The sequence below is a fragment of the Schistocerca piceifrons genome, chromosome X, assembly GCF_021461385.2.
Source record: "Schistocerca piceifrons isolate TAMUIC-IGC-003096 chromosome X, iqSchPice1.1, whole genome shotgun sequence".
In the NCBI taxonomy this organism is placed as follows: Eukaryota; Metazoa; Arthropoda; class Insecta; order Orthoptera; family Acrididae; genus Schistocerca; species Schistocerca piceifrons.
In genome coordinates, this window is record NC_060149.1 from 912,499,437 (window position 1) to 912,517,092 (window position 17,656).

Below are 17,656 nucleotides of genomic sequence, written 5' to 3' on the forward strand. Positions count from 1 at the left end.
TGCCCTTTCCCTTACTTGGAGTATTCTGTTATTACAGTCTTAACATTTGTCTGGAGTGCTGTAATTGTCCAAATTACCTATACTAGTGAGTATGGCATTACTTGCATTTTTAAACTGTAATGTATTTTCCTATTTCATATGAATCCATACTGCAGTAATAATTTTCAGTTGTAATACAGGCTGTTTCTAAAAAAATTCACCCAATTTCACAAGACTGTGTCTTGTAAGTGACTGAAGGTAGAAATTTTGGCTGAATTTTAATTTGTGCATAGGACTGCAAGGTCTTTGTTTTCAAAAGAATCAATTGATTTACAAGGGTATATCTTTTACATGTTTGCGCATCTAGGAATACATTTTACATTTATGTTTAGGATTAAGGTTTTCATTTACCTTTCACAAAAAGTTCACTATCCCCTCCACTAGATGCAAATCAACATACAGATGGTAGTCAAACTCTCACTATACTTTTGTGAACATTTCTAAAGTTACTGTGTTCACCACTATTGTTATGAGGTGTTGAGTTCATCAAAAGTTGTTGGAAAGGGAGGCACATAGGTGGAGTCTTTTAAAAATCCACACCAAAAATCGAATACCATGAGAACAGGTGATGTTGGAAGCCAGTGGTGCAATATGAGAATTTTATGTCTCTTGCATTGTTCGCTCAGTGACACAGCTCATTTTTAAGAAATGTTCTGACATGCAGGTGTCATTGTGTTGGTACTCTCTTCTGTTGAAAAATGGAACTTTCAGCATGTTCTCGCAGTTTTAGAAACCGCCAGATCTCAAGTATGTTCAGGTATGTGAGCTGTGTAACTGTATTTTCTGCAAAAATGAATGTATTGTTAGTCTTTCTTCAGGAAACAGCTATAAATTCCTGAAACTTCGTAGAGTCTTTCTTGTGCTCAACTAAATGTGATAGCTGTATTCTCCATATTCTTACATTGTGGTTGTTCCCTTCATCACTTAAAGGGAATGTACGCTCATCACTGTACACTAAACATGGAGGGAAATTGTTATTGCCCATCTCCATACCTAGAATGTATTTACAAAACCATACACATAGTTGTCGATCATTGCCATGAAAAGGTTGCAGCAACTGAATACTGTAAGGCCCGAAACATAAATGTCATTGCAGAACATGCCAGACTGACACACAAGTAATGACCAATTCTAAAATCATGCAACACAGTTGTAACATAATTTCACCTGTTGCAACTGAGGACATAGAACACCTTTTGTTGCTGTGTTTCCACCATCTCGAACACATTGGGTAATGAACAAGAGAGTGAACTAACTGCATGAAGGACTCCCTAGCAGCAACTGTATGAACCACAAACTTACAATTGGTACCAAGGTACACTTATAGTATCTAGCTATTCAACAGTGCCTATCATCCTAAGGTTATGTGGCAATTTTTACTGGATTATACACCATCTCTAATGGCCATGTCGCGCAGATATGCAAGAATATAATGTTACATGCTTTCTTTTATAGTTTTAAGTATTTCATCAGTATTCTCTCAATGCAAGTAAAAAAATTGTTCCAGTTGTTGAATGATGTGATTATTATAGAATTGATATCCTTTCAATATTTCTGTCATAAAACAATTTCCAGCATCTCATTTTGTAGTCCTCTTTCTGCTATTCCTTCAGTCCTGCTTGACCTGAAGCTAATGGTCGTGTGTAATTTTTGTTATCTGATTTCTTGTGATTTTAGTCTCGCTTTGATCAGATGAAAGAGAATGTATGTGTTGTGTTACAGTGCCTCAGAACTCTTCAAAATAGGACCCACCTGCATCATTACATTTTTGCCAGCACGATTTCCAAGTGTTGTAGGCACCCTAGAAGGTCTGGGATGAATGTCCTTTGGGGCATGGATAAGAGCAACTTTCACATTGTCATTGGTCTCGAAATGGTCCTTTCAAGGGTGTACTGAGCCAAGGAAACATAACGTTGCCAGAACAAGATTGCAACTAGGGGGCTGGGGGAGCATTGCCACATTGTCTTTGATGAGATAATCCCTCATCTAGAAGGCTGGGTGTGACTGGGCACATTGTCTTGGTGGAGCTTCCAGTAACAGACTATGTAGGGTCTGATATGCAAATCTATCTTTCTTTCCAGCCGTTTGAGCTCTTCAACATACAAAGTAGCATTGACAGTGTGTCTGGCAGGTATAAACACATGGTGGACAAAATCACTAGCATATGAAGAGACAGTGAGCATTGTCTTCACTTTGGATGTGCTCATGCACAGAAATGTACCACTTGGCGCTCTCTCTCTTCATTTAAGGGCCATATTTCTGCTCAGTTCATGAAGTTCTTCACAAGTAAGCACTCACTTGGACTTGTGGTAGTTGGTCAGAATTTTTGAGGCCAGTTTTGCATAAACTTTCTTCGTGTTCAGTTGTTTGGTTACAGTCTCCCCAGAGTCTGATCTATTGGACAAACACTCATTCTACGACATGTATTAGAAAGTTCATGCACACGAGTTATACGGTCTTCACCTTTCAACACTGAAGAGCATCCAGAGCAACTTCCACTGTAGATGTTATCCTGGCATTCCAGAAACATGTTGTGCCACAGAAATATCTGCCTTGTTGACAGACATTCATTTACAACTGCCTCTTCAGTTATTGGAAATGTTTCAGCAGTAGACTTCCCAAGTTTCATGCTGAATTTGACTGCATGCAAGTGAACAAAGCAGATCACCTAACAGGTTTGCATTAGGAACATATCTTGACACTCTGGGAGCCTAGAGTGGTGTTGGTTGAGTTGGGAAGCTAACAAACCCCGTCTACTAGTTGACGGATAGGCCATGATCTGACCAGTAGAAGTGTTAAAATAGAGCTGATGACATTGCTTTCCAGACAAACCTTTTACTTCCAAATGTGTGTGCATTTGAGAGCATCTGCAGTCATTTCTCCATAATAAACTGAGTGGGACTCTGAACTCAATTTACTATCGACTGGTTAGCGCAGCTTTCTTGCGTATTACTGCGTGGGGCTTTAACTGGGACCATTGCGCTCAGTAACACTCAGAGGTGAACCACTTCTTTTCGAAAACAAAGTTATTTTCTTAATTTCCATTTGGAATTGGAAAGTTGGGTCATCTAAAATATCATTGGTATTATTCTGTTCAAGTATTTGTAATGTGTTGTAAATATAATCTTGATTGATTGTGTTTACTACTGCATTACTCTTCTCAGCTTTTCTGTCATAACGTGTGTGCTGTAGTTTAGTTTCCTGTTGATGATAATAGAGCAGATTTAACTTTGCATTTGATTTTTGGCTTTATGGCACAGTATCAACCTGCTCAGTGGAAGTGCTACACGAGTTGCAATATACCGTATTTACTTGAATCTAAGCCGCACTTTTTTTCCGGTTTTTGTAATCCAAAAAACCGCCTGAGGCTTAGAATCGAGTGCAAAGTAAGCGGAAGTTCTGTAAAATGTTGGTAGGTGCCGCCACAACTAACTTCTGCCGTCGAATATATGTAGTGCTACACAGGCATGCTTTACAGGCACAAAGATAAATACTGGCACCAAAACCTCTGCATCAGTAAATAAATTAAAAAAAAGAAAAGAAAAAAGGTGGAAGACGAGCTTTTTTCTCCGCCCCGAGTTTCGACCACTGCATTTTCATACATTATCCAATGAAGTAAATACCAATTCCATATTGTTCGCCTTCGAATGTAGCAGCCTTTCATTGTACTACGAAAATCCGGCTGGCAAGACTGCTTGGGATGTTTGTCAATATGGCCAACTCAACGTTCTGAATTTTTTCCTACCTGTGACAAGAGATGGTTGCTAATAGGAACTTTTATGAATTGTGAATCACATGCAGTATTCTCTTCACCATAAGAATAATACGAATATAAACATTTTGCCATGTATTCTTTCGTGTTTGCTGCCATCTCATTTAAATCCTGTCTGCCTAATAAACTACGAAACTAGAGAGAGACAACAGCAAACGCGGAAGAATGTACACCTCATGCCATGTTTATATTCGTATTATTCTTACGCCGAATAGTGATACAGTCAGAATGAAGCACGACAACTGACTAGATTTTTAAATCTAAGATGACTCTAATTTCTGTGCAGAATGTAATGTACTAAAGAGGCGTCTGCAAAGATTTTCAAATGCAGAAAATTTTTCGCTAAACTCTCCTTCACAACGTCTTCGATCACACGCAGTCTGTTATTTGGTTCTTGTTGATCATTATCAAAGAAAGCAGCAGTGTAAGTAACAACAAATAGCAGTCTCTTGCCATTGTTTCGCTAATGAGACGATTCCTCTCTCTCTCTCTCTCTCTCTCTCTCTCTCTCTCTCTCTCTCTCTCTCTCTCTCTCTCTCTCTTTTAAATTGGAAGCGGCGGAGTGCGCACAAAAGCAAGCCATGTCACGAGCGGCGACAGGTCATAAACACTCATTATCAGTATGCAACAAACAATGCATGACACAGTACAATAATGCATTTTCAGCTTAGAGTGACGTAAACACCTATAACAAAGAGAACGGCACTTATCAGATCAAAGAAAAATAAGCAATCTGTTCAAACCAGATGAAGCATGTGAAAAAGGAAGGGTACCCGTATAAATACGGAAGGAGCGCCTGACGCATAGCAATGGCTACCTAGTAATGCTTAACCGCTAAGCTTACGACTCGAACCAAACTACTGTAGCTGTATCATCATTCATTTGACCTAAATTGTGTCTCATACTACAATGGGCCAACTTTGTTTCGATTTGGAGGTGCAGCCTAAAACTTTTCTCTCCCCTTGAATTTCGAGTCTCAGATTTCAGGTGCGGCTTAGATTTGGGATAATTCTTTTTCCTTGATATCGAGTCTCATTTTTCAGGTGCAGCTTAGATTCGAGTAAATACGGTAGAGGGAGCAAATTAAGTCTTTTGTTATTTACTCATTCCAGGTCAGGCTGAATACAGTTTTATTTGCTTGATGCTATTCATCATGCTTTCTGCACTTTCATGTCTAATGCTGATGTTTCAAAATGAACAATAATTTTTGTGTTAAATCTTATCTGTGACCGTAGTGGCAGAGTATACTAACTAGTTTTAAACATAAGGCATTGTATAATTTTAGGACACAGTACTTCTCATTGAGTGCAAACACAATGTGTTTAAGTGATGTAAAAGTTATATAACAGTGAGAAATAACAAAGAGAAAATTTTGGATATAAAATAAGAACGTAAAAGAAGAAAAATAAGGTAGTACTTTCAGTCATACTAAAATACAGTTTCATCAGCAAACAAGAATTATGCAGTAATAATGTCGACAGTTTGAGATTATACTTACTCTGAATGTGTAAAACAGTGGTGTGAAAAAAGAATTCTGTAACCAGTCACAAATGATTTTATAAATATTGTGCTACTAGTTTCAAAATCTCGTTCATAACTTTCTGTTTGACACTTCTGTTCTGTATTTGCTGCAAGTCATATGGCTTGGTGTATTCTAGCAATGAAAAGTCATTGCTTCCTATCCTAACATCAGATGGATACAAAGCTAAATTTTGTTGAGAAAATGTAGACCAAATGTGTTACATGGTATTAATGAAATAATTCGCGAGTGGTTACAGATTTCAGTGTTTTGTTTTTTTACACTTGCAATAATGCAGTAACTTAGCGTACTTAATGGTACGCAAGCTCACTAGACAAAATAGTAGTAGTAACTCCCTTATAACAGCACAATGGTCACTTTAGAGTGCTGTAGATGGTGTAGAATGGGTATCAGGCTCTCGCGTGACCCACCACCACTGATTCAGTCTTTGTTGTGAAGTGCTGAGTATGTGCCAGCCAGTTGTATGGAATCAACAGAGTAAAATGGGTCAGTGTGCAAATGTGACAGAATGACAGAAAGTAGCTCACATGTTAGGACCACCCCATGACCACACGGTGTGTACTAATTTGCCCGATTTGTCAGTGTATCAATGTGAATTGTCGAACGTGTCGACGAGGAATGTCGTACCACTCACAGGTATGTAACATGGCGTAAGGAGAGTGGTAAAAAGATCCCAACTGACGGGATCAGAGATAACTGTCATGCTTTGTGAGTGACAGTCGGTTTCAAAGCTGACAGGAATTGTAGCTGTCAGTTAATGTAGGTTAGTGTCAACCAGTTTGGGGTCAGGTACATTGCAAAAAGCCATAGCTTACAGTAGCACATGAAGCTGTGCATCTTCAGTGGGCCAAAAAAGCCAAGAAACTGGGCAGTAGCTGACTGGAGGTGCATAGTGTGTTCCTCTTTTAAAATTATGCGACATGTCAAGCTCACTAATAGCCCACTGAGGCATTTAATGTGCAGTGTGTGACGAGTGTAATTTTTGTCAGATATGGTTTTGTGCTGATTTTAGGCTGTTTGTTGTACCATGACTAAGTCTCACTCATTCAGGTTACTGTAAAAGTGAACTGGGATGTTTATTTTAACATTGTCAGTTAACAAATTCATGATGAATATGCTGTGGAAACATTTGTTTTCCAGGGTTTCAACAGCCATATTCACAGGGTTGTACGCATACATTGATTTGATGAATATTAGGGCACCCTATCATATCCCAGCTGGCCCTCAAATTCACTCAATTCTTAATACCATAGAAAATATCTGGGACTATTTGAAACATCAGTTGAAACAAAACAGTCAGAATTCTCTAAATTTGGTAACTTCACAAGATCTGTAAGGGACAGTCAAATGAAAATGAGACCGATGGGAAAGAAGTAAGTAAACTGTTTATTATTTCAAAAGTGAGTGCTATAACTGTGAATACATTTATCCCACTGTGAGATACGATGGTCAATGCCTTCACGGAAAGAAGTTTGCAGTTGTCTACAGAATGAAGATTGTACCCTGGTGTGCACCTCTTCATCTGAAGCAAATCGATGGTCACATATTTCTTTTGTCAGAGCTCCAAAAATATTGAAATTGCATGAGAGGGGCATTGGAAAGGGGCATTGGGAATGTACAGAGGGTGTGTAAGAGCTTCCTAGCTAAACTTCTGCATTGTAATTGAAATAACAGGCATGCCAAGTCCAGGAAACTTGTGATACCTTTTTCATTGACTGCAAGGGCCTGATGCTAATTGACTTTCTGGAATGCAGCACCACAACTAACACAGTAGTACGTGAACATTTTGTAAAAATTGAAGCATGTAATAGAGTTCAAGCACCCAGAAAGAAGATATTCACTGCCTTCAATTTTGCCTCGGACAGTGGTTGTTCTGTAAGAAACCATAAATACACTCAAAGGGGAAAAAAAGATGCTCTATGAAGGAATTATACAAATGCAACAAAAATCAGTAGATGTGATGCATGTGTACAGAAAAACAAATGATTACAATTTCAGAAAAATTCGATGATTTATTTGAGAGAAGAGCTTCACAATTTGAGTATGTCAATACTGCATTGGTCCACCTTTGGCCCTTAAGCAAGCAGTTATTCGGTTTGGCATTGATTGATAGTTGTCGGATGTCCTCCTGAGGTATAGTGTGATAGATTTTGTCCAGTTGGCACGTTCGGCCTTCAAAATCCTGCATTGGTTGGAGGGCTCTGCCCATAATGCTGGAAATGATCTCAGTTGGAGAGAGATGTGGTGATCTTGCTGGCTAAGGTAGGGTTTGGCAAGCATGAAGACAAGCAGTAGAAACTCTTGCCATCTACATCTACTTCTACATATAGACTCTGCTAGCCACCAAGTGGTGTGTGGTGGAGGGCACAATTCGCACCAAAGTCATATTTGCCCCCATCTGTTCTACTCGCGGATCATGCGAGGGAAAAACGACTGTCTGAACACCTCAGTACAAGCTCTAATTTCCCTTATCTTTGAATGGTGATCATTGCACAATTTGAAAGTCGGAGGTGGTAATATATGCTCTACATCATCGGTGAAGATCAGATTTTGGAATTCAGTGAGCAACCCCTTTCGCTTAGTGTGCTGTCTATCTGCAAGTGTGTCCCACTTCAAACTTTCTATGAGATTTGGAATTCTCTTGTGATGGCTAAATGTACCAGTCACAAATCTTGCCACTCATCTTTGACCTTCTCTATCTCTTGAATCAGACCCAACTGGTAAAGGTCCCATACAGACAAACAATACTCTTAAGACTGGATGAACTAATGTATTGTAAACTATTTCCTTTCTTGAAAGACCGCATCGCTTCAGGATTCTACCAATAAACCGCAATCTAGAGTTCACTTTGCCTGTTACTTGTGTAATCTGATCATTCCATTTGAGATCATTTCGAATAGTCACACCCAGATACTTTACGGATGTTACCTCTTCAGGAGACTGGGCATTTATTTTGTACTTGTACGTTAATGGGGATTTTCGCCTTGTTATACGCAGTAGGTTATACTTACAAATATTGAGAGATAACTGCCAGTCATTAAACCACTTATTTATTTTCTGCAAATCCTCATTGATTTGTTCACAACTTTTGTGTGATACTACTCTCCTGTAGGCTACAGCATCATCGGCAAACAGTCTAATGCTGCTGTCAATACCATCAACCAGATCGTTTATGTAAATCATAAAAAGCATTGGACCTATTACACTGCCCTGGGGCACACCTGAAGTTACGCTTGTTTCTGTTGAAGTCACCCCATTCATGACAACATACCGCTCTCTGTCTGTTAGAAAACTTTCTGTCTAACTGCATACGTCATCAGATAGACCGTTAACACGCACTTCATCGAGCAAGCCACAGTGCGGAACTGAGTCGAATGCCTTTCGAAAGTCGAGAAATATGGCATCAACCTGGGAGCCAGTATCTAGAGCCTGTTGTATATCATGCACAAAGAGGGCCAGCTGTGTCTCACATGACCACTGTTTCCTAAAACCATGCTGGTTTCTGCAGATGAGCTTCTCAGAGTCGAGAAAGGTCATTATGTCTGAAGAAAAAATATGTTCCATGATTCTACAACAAATCAATGTCAGTAAAACTGGCTGGTAACTATGTGCATCCGATTTTCTACCCTTTTTATAGATTGCTATGACGTGGGCCTTCTTCCAGTCCCGTGGAACTTTCCCTATTCCAATGATATCTTATAGATGATGGTTAATAATGGTGCTATATTTGTATCGTAGTCAACATATAGTCTTACCAGGATACCGTCTGGGCCAGATGCCTTCCAGGCGTCTAAGGACCTTAACTGTTTTACAATCCCAGATACACTAAACATTATGTTAGCCATCCTTGTGTTTGTTCGATAATTGAAAGGGGGAATGGTGCTGCAGTTCTCTACCATAAACGAGTTTTTGAAAGCTAAGTTTAGAAATTTGGCCTTCTGTTTATCATCATCAGTTACATTACCTGTACTGTCAGCAGGAGAAGGTATTGAATTATTTGTAGCGTTCATAGATTTTATGTACGACCAATTTTTTTTGGGGTTATTTTTAGAATCTGCAGTTAAAATATTGCTTTCAAATTTGTTAAAAGAATCTCTCATTGACCTTTTGACAACTGCTTTCATTTCGCGTAATTTCTGTTTGTCAGTGGGGCAGTGACTACGTTTAAAACGACTGTGCAAAATTCTCTGCTTTCTCAGCAACTTCCTAATTTGTCTGTTGTACCAAGGTGGATCATTTCCCTCCCCTATATTTTTGCCAGGCACATACTTCTCTAGCACGTGGTAGACAATACCTTTAAATTTCGACCAAAGATGCTCAATATCTTTGTGTCCTTTTTATTTGCTTTCCCAAACAAGGAAACTCTACGCTGTTTTTTCAACTGCCACTGACATAGAAGCCACAATGACATTATGGTCACTAATACCTTCTTCTAGATTAACTTCCTCAAAAAGATCAAATCTGTTTGTCGCCAAGATATCTAATATGTTCCCATCTGGAGTTGGTTTTCCAACCAATTGCTCAAGGTTGTATGTTGAGAGCGCTCCTAGAATAACTTCACACAAGTCTTTGCTTCTGCCCCCTGTGCTAAACGTGTAATTCTCCCAGTCAATGGATGCCAGATTAAAGTATCCACCTATAACTAATCGATGCCATGTGCAGCTGGGCATTATCAGGCTGAATTGTAAGCCCAGGATTGCTTGCCATTAAGGGCAACAAAATGGGCATAGAATATCATTGACATGCCACTGTGCTGTAAGGGTGCCACAGATGACAACCAAAAGCACTCTGTTAGGAAAAGAAATGGCACCCCAGAACATCACTCCTGGTTGTGAAGCCATATATTTGGTGATAGTCAGGTTGGTATCTCACCTCTGTCAAAGGCGACTAGAGACACATCATAGCTGATCATTGAAGCTCAGTTCGGAATGAGACTCATCACTGTAGACAACTCTACTGCAGTAAATGAGAAACCAGGCCCGAGACATTTCTGTAGATGCTTCAGTCAGTGATGGGATACCGACCTGATTGTAGCCTGCCATATGGCCTGACAACCAGGAATGATGGTCTGAGGTGCCATTTCTTTTCACAGCAGCACCGCTTTGGTTTTCATCTGCAACACCCTTACAGCACACTGGTATGTAGATGATATTCTATACTACATTTTGTTGTCCCTGATGTCAAGCTATCTTGGGCTTGCATTTCAGCAAGATAATGCGCCTGCCTGCACACGGCCAGAGTTTCTGCTGCTTGTCTTCATTCTTGCCAAACCCTACCTTGGCAGGAAAGGTTGCCAGATCTCTTCCCAATTCCCAGTTGAGAATTTTTGGAGCATTGTCTGCAGGGCCCTGGAACCATCTCAGGATTTTGATTTTCTAACACACCAGTTGGATAGAATTTGGCATGATATTGCTCAGGAGGACTTCCAACAACTCGTATCAGTCAATGCCAAACTGAATAACTGCTTACCAGAAGGCTAGAGGTGAGGACCAATGTATTACTGACGTGCTGAATGTGTGTAGTTCTGTCTCTTGAATAAACTATCCAGTTTTTCTGAAATCATGTGTTTGTCTGTACATGTACATTATTACATCTACCGATTTCTGTCCCATTTGGATAAATCCTTCATGGTGTCTCTTCTTCTTCTTCTTCTTCTTCTTCTTCTTCTTCCCCCCCCCCCCTTTTTTTTAAAAAAAGGGGGGGGGGTGAGTGTGTGTTTCCATGAAGGCATTGACCATCTTGTTGCACAGTGGGATAAAGGTATTAAAAGTTATTGGGATTATTTCTGAAATAATTAACAGTTAACTCACCCCTTTTACATCTGGTTTTTGCATGGCCATCCTTGTGACTGATGGTCTGGAGGACTTTGGCAGTTCACTTATGTAAAAGAAAAAAAGAAAAGAAACAGCTGCAGACATCAGTTTTATATTATTTTATTATATGGCAACCAGTTTCAGCGACTCAGTACACTATCTTTAAGCATGTATGCATAAACAATAATGATAGCATCATCAACTTACCAACCATGCAAATACAAAGACTGTTTATAAACACCGGCCGGTGTGGCCGTGCGGTTCTAGGCGCTTCAGTCTGGAACCGCATGACCGCTACGGTCGCAGGTTCGAATCCTGCCTCGGGCATGGATGTGTGTGATGTCCTTAGGTTAGTTAGGTTTAAGTAGTTCTAAGTTCTAGGGGACTGATGACCACAGATGTTAATTCCCATAGTGCTCAGAGCCATTTGAACCTTTTTTTTTTTTTTTTAAAAAACAGAATAGAAGTCAAGGGTATACTATGTTTGTGAATGTACAGTAATAATTTGATACAAACCAACACACACATCCATTGTCACATACCTAAAATAGAATTATATGTAGTATACCATGATGAATTTCCACTCTATACATTTTACAAATGTACTATTTATTAATAAAGTAACTAGTCAAATATTCCATGATTAAAAAGTGGTAAGTTAGGTGATACACTAAACTGCAAAATCATGAAGTAAACTACAAAAATAACTGTACAAAATTATAGATGTATGAAAGAAACAACAACAACATCAGAAATAAATAAACCAAATAAATATTAATCTATGTGTGCAAGTAGTCTTTGCATGGACAGCATCAATGGTATCTGAGTGTCAGTGTAGGTAAATCTATAAAAATGGCAGTAGAAATATGTCTACATGTCACATTGAAATTATGAAATGCAGAGGTGAAAACTGTGTATGGGCATATTTTTGTCATATGCAAAAAATGAATGTCCAAGAACGTGTCAAAAAACCAAATAGAGAAAACCACCTATGTCATACCATACACAGAATGTACAAAACTCAAAATAATATTCAGAACAAACAGCATATATACAGTTACATGCAAGTAGTATTTGCAGAAGGACAGTGTCAACAAAATCTAAGTCACTATAGGTATAACTATCAAAATGACAATATATGATATGGTTATAATAGAGGGAAACATTCCACGTAGGAAATATATATCTAAAAACAAAGATGATGTGACTTACCAAATGAAAGTGCTAGCAGGTCGACAGACACACAAACAAACACAAACATACACACAAAATTCAAGCTTTCGCAACAAACTGTTGCCTCATCAGGAAAGAGGGAAGGAGAGGGAAAGACGAAAGGATGTGGGTTTTAAGGGAGAGGGTAAGGAGTCATTCCAATCCCGGGAGCGGAAAGACTTACCTTAGGGGGAAAAAAGGACGGGTATACACTCGCGCGCACACACACACATATGTCTGCTTGTGTCTGTATATGTGTGGATGGATATGTGTGTGTGTGCGAGTGTATACCCGTCCTTTTTTCCCCTAAGGTAAGTCTTTCCGCTCCCGGGATTGGAATGACTCCTTACCCTTTCCCTTAAAACCCACATCCTTTCGTCTTTCCCTCTCCTTCCCTCTTTCCTGATGAGGCAACAGTTTGTTGCGAAAGCTTGAATTTTGTGTGTATGTTTGTGTTTGTTTGTGTTTCTGTCGACCTGCCAGCACTTTCATTTGGTAAGTCACATCATCTTTGTTTTTAGATATATAAAATGACAATATAAATATATTTATGTGTCATGTCACAATTATAAAATATTGAGGTGGAAACCATAGTGGAGCAGTCTTAAATCATATGTATAAAATGAGTGTCCAAAACATGTCAAAAGACCAAATGTAGATAAGCACCTATGTCATAACATCTATAGAATATATGAAAAATCCCCATAAGATACTATTCAAGGCGAAGAACATTGTGTGAATGCATCCATGTATCGTGTACTGCCATAAAACAAAAATCAAATGAGAAGTACCATCTAAATCATGTAGACGTCAGAAACTAATAATGTACGTTCACATAACATATAGTATCCATAAATCATATGATAAGTTACCAGTAATATCAAAGATGGAAAAAACCCTATCCAGACAAAGCGGTCACCAACCACAAAACACAAAAATATATGTGATCTATCCAGATACCCTATATTGAATGCAGTGAAATATGGCTTGGATATGTGAAGAAGATAATACTTATGCCATCAAACAAATCTTGGAATAAATATATGGAACCAACATACACTGCTGGGTAATGTCACAAAAGATGTAATGGTGTAAGACAAACACTTACACCAACCTATGTACAACATGTGTAACCAGGTAAAAAACTAGTCAGTAAAATTATAGTATAAATTTTACATTTACCTTGTGTTTATTTGACTGGCCCTTATAATAATCAATGAGTGGCTTCAGCTGGACATTACATACCTGTAAAAACCTGAGAGTCCTTGACCATGCTGAATTAAGGCAATTATCAAGGTTATAGATGGTTTTATAGGGTACTAGCATGATGTCTCCTGCGGTAACTAATTTTTTGTCCAATATGTTTACATATGAGCAAGATGTTTAAGAGGTGGTTGATGACAACCATGTAAATGTGTGCAGACTCAGTCTTGTTACAAGTAGCTTCACTTAAAAGAAGTACGTGATGATAAAGGAAATACCGTGTAACTGGTATTAACTGTAACTATAGTCTGTTTAAAATTACTTGATAGTTCACAACTGTCATTTGGCTCTGCAGTGTTGCCACATCGGCTACCACTCAGTTAAAGGTGACATACCAACACAGCAGATCACTTCACAGGTGCTGAAATGCTGTTCGTGTAACGCAGAGCGATGTTGGAGGATGCTGCCATCAGGTATGGTGGGAACATGAGATACTCTATCCACAACCGATTTTAAATGTCCAATGGCTGAACTGTAGCAGAAAACACGTTTTGTAGCCCTGAACTTACACTCATTTACTAAGATAATCACAACTCCTTGATATGCAATGTATCTGAGAACATAATGGTCAGGATCCTGCGGAAGAACCATTAATGACTCTCACTTTGCTCACAGCATTTAAAGCTGACATACATGAGCAAACTCAAGACTGTTTCGGCATGAAAAGCGAAGTGTAACATATTGCTTTTGCTGCACAAGTTGGTGCAATACCGAGTGATGAGCAGTCCTTGTTGGAAACCATTTGCAGATTATACTTGACACCGACAGATTCCAAATGAAAAGAAAAGATAGAAAAAAAAAAATAACTGCAAATAAAAAAGTCAATAGGATGATGAAACTGATGCAACAAAAGATTAAAGATAAAAAATACACTGAAACCATTTAATTGAAAATAATAATAGAGTATTCTTGATGAAGACTTAAAAATTTTTAAAAATTGTCACCAGAAGGGATTTGAACCCACCACATTTTGCTTCTCAAACTGTTACATTACAACTGTGCTACAGAAGAACTTTGGGTTATGTTGTTATAAGTGGTTATGTGTAGAACCAGTTGCAGTAATCATTTGCTGCCTTCAAAAAGTTCGGTTTACCTCATTTCGTATGAAGTTTACCTACTGTAAGCCAATCTCTGTGATGATGTGGAGCTGAATTGCATCTTGTGTGAAAGAATCAAGTAGTCTTTGCCTAGTGGTGTGTATGAAATGTGCATTATTTTGTCACTGTTGTTTTGTGTGTGTTTATTGTTTGTGATGAAATGTGAAACAAAAGAGAAGTACCCAGGATTTGGGATCCAAACACAAGAAGAAGAAGAAAAAAGAAAAAAACAGACAAGGGATTGGAAGTTTGCTGTGGCAGTTTGTCAATGGTTGAACAGTTCAGGCGTGACGTTGAGTACACTTTTTGGAAGAAGATACCTCCAACATGCGAAGTGTCAACTATCAAGTAATTTTAGTCAGGCTATAGTAATACATACTGAAGTAAGTTTCCATTCCTTTTTTCCCCCCATACAACTCATTGCATTTATTTAATGATGTGTATTAATCATCTGTGGAGTGGTTACTTTCAATTACTGATGCATGGTGGGCTATTGTTGTGTGCCTTGCCCTGTGTCCATTTCCCTCTTTTTGGAAAACCAGCCACAGTGTGATAGTATATCATATTTTCACTGGATGTTTTTGTACTACAATCAGATTTAAAGTCATATAATTGGCCTTCCTTATCCAATCAATTATGTATATCCTATAAGCAGAGTTTCTTGTTTCTATCTAAGTGTTACAGGAGGAAATAAAATGAATTTCGTATGTTTTTTGTGCCCCCACTGTGCCACTTCCCTAATTTTGGAACCGTCCAACCCATTATTTTGTGTCTCTTACTGAAGTTTGACTTATTATAATTTTCAGTCAGTTATTCCATTTTGGAACCATGAAGCCCGTAATTTTGTATCTAAAAGTGTCACCTCCTGTATCCATCTCTGTCTGTCTCTCTTTGTGTGACACATGTTTGCTACTCCATCTGTCCATCTATTGCAGCTAAATCTTTTTCTCAGTAGAAAGAACTAGAAGCAAATTAATAGCTGACTTGTAAATTGCAGATCAGAGTGGAACTATAGTGTTCAAATGGAATAGTAATTTGTTCGAAAAGTATCCTGTGTGTAAAATAATTTTTTCATGAAGAATATAGCATTGGTTCTAGTTATGCTTGTTGTGTACAGATACATCACTAGACTGTAATACAACCTTCACATAATTAAAGCTCTCCTGTAAAATTTGTGGATATTAATGCAAAAGTATTGACATACATAACATGCTTTTGGTGGTTGTGAAATATTGTGTGTTTTTAATTTTGTCCGTGGATAATGAGTGTGTGAAAAAAACTTTCTGAAGTTGTTTGTTCCAAAAGTAAGTGTTTTGAGATTGTAATATAATTTAAAAATAAATTTGGAAGTTGTTAATAGAAAGAAACAGAATAACTTATGAAACTAAAGGACTTGCAGCTGAAATTAAATTTGTGTCTTCTGTAGTAATTAAGAGTAACCAAATTTTCATCAAATTGGTGTTACAAAAAGTGTATGAAAACAATTTCTTTTTCAGTGCTACCTCTTCAACAGTTCGTTTTCTTTCTCAGTTTGTATTTGCCTTATTATTCGGTTGTTTTACAGGCTCAGATTCAGAAGGAAGTAAGTTAGAAAGGTTTCAACCATTACTGGAAAGTTCTCTTTTGAATTTAGAAGACCTCAGACACCTTAGTTGGTCTGGCATTCCAGTAAAAGTGAGACCAATCACGTGGCGCCTCCTATCTGTAAGTACCATTTAAAGGATATAAACTACTGATAATATTACTTTGTTCAGTATTTTGAATGTTATTCCAGGACGTACTTATCTCAGATTAATAAAAATAAAATTACCTTAAAATGTTTTCCCTATTTTTCTAATATCCATTTATCATCATCTTGCAGGTTCCTGCCTGTAGAGCAAGGAAAAAGTCATTTTATTTTATGACCAAATTCAGTAGTATTTTTTAATCAATTTCGGTGTTAATTCTTATCAAATTTTGCTGTTATTTTTATGCAATTTCACGGTTTTTTTGCCAACATAGATGTTTTTTCCCCTCAGATTTAGAACTTTTTTCATGGAAAGATGACAGGTTTCACAATATTTAAAAAAATCACTGATTTCACAATATTTTATAACACTTGTCAAATTCATGTGCTATTACTAAAAACCAACAATTTCACACTATTTTTCGCATTATCATTTTTGCAAAATTTTCCTCTCCCTTCCAATCTGTCATCCCACAAACTAAATTTAACTTGCGTCCACCTTCCTTTTTTCCTCCCTTGCCTTCATGATCCAAGTTCCTGCAGTATATGTCATTATTGCTATTTAATATATCTAGTATATCACCTTCTTTATTTGCTTCAGACCAGTTCTCAGCTTCAGCCATCCTGTTCTCTCTCCTCCCATTGTCATGCATTGTAAACTTCCCTGGCACAGTTCTTCTATCCTCAGAACTGTCTGCTTCTCTACCCCTTTCCTTTCTTGTCTCTCCCCAACTTTACTTCTGAAAGCAATGTCATATGCTTTCTCTGATTCCAAGAGACCTTTGTGCTGTTCCTTTTTGTATCCTACACTTCATAGATAAAATGCAATTTATGATCAGACTGGTGGCAGCATGGTGGCCAGTCGAACAAACAAGCAGTTCATGAGGTCGATGATGGCAGAGTTCACGAAGTGAACAACTAGTCATAAACGAAGTCCAGAGTGTAGCGAGCGTCATCGTAGTGTGCACAAACAGTCCAGGGAGCAATCTGGATCAAAATGCAGTACAGGCAAGGCCAGTCACTATAGTAATTGATTGTGCATATGAAAGGCATCAAGGAACTAGCGAGACAGACATGCAAGTTGGTCTGCGGTATTTACTACTACACTCGCAACAGTGGACAGGCCCATGTGATATGTCTGTGGTTGTGGCGGAGTATAATGCCCGATACTCTGACCTGCTCTCCATATCCATA

At 38.3% G+C, this 17,656-nt stretch overlaps 1 protein-coding gene across 3 annotated transcripts in view; it reads left to right on the forward strand.

The window, feature by feature from the left end:
* The window catches only part of LOC124722712 (TBC1 domain family member 22B), a 143,296-nt gene that overhangs the window by 69,124 nt on the left and 56,516 nt on the right, over positions 1–17,656 (forward strand). For all 3 annotated transcript variants that reach the window (XM_047247853.1, XM_047247855.1, XM_047247854.1), the window contains exon 6: positions 16,301–16,440. In XM_047247853.1, the coding sequence (XP_047103809.1) occupies positions 16,301–16,440 (140 nt within the window). The remainder of the gene's footprint in view (positions 1–16,300; positions 16,441–17,656) is intronic.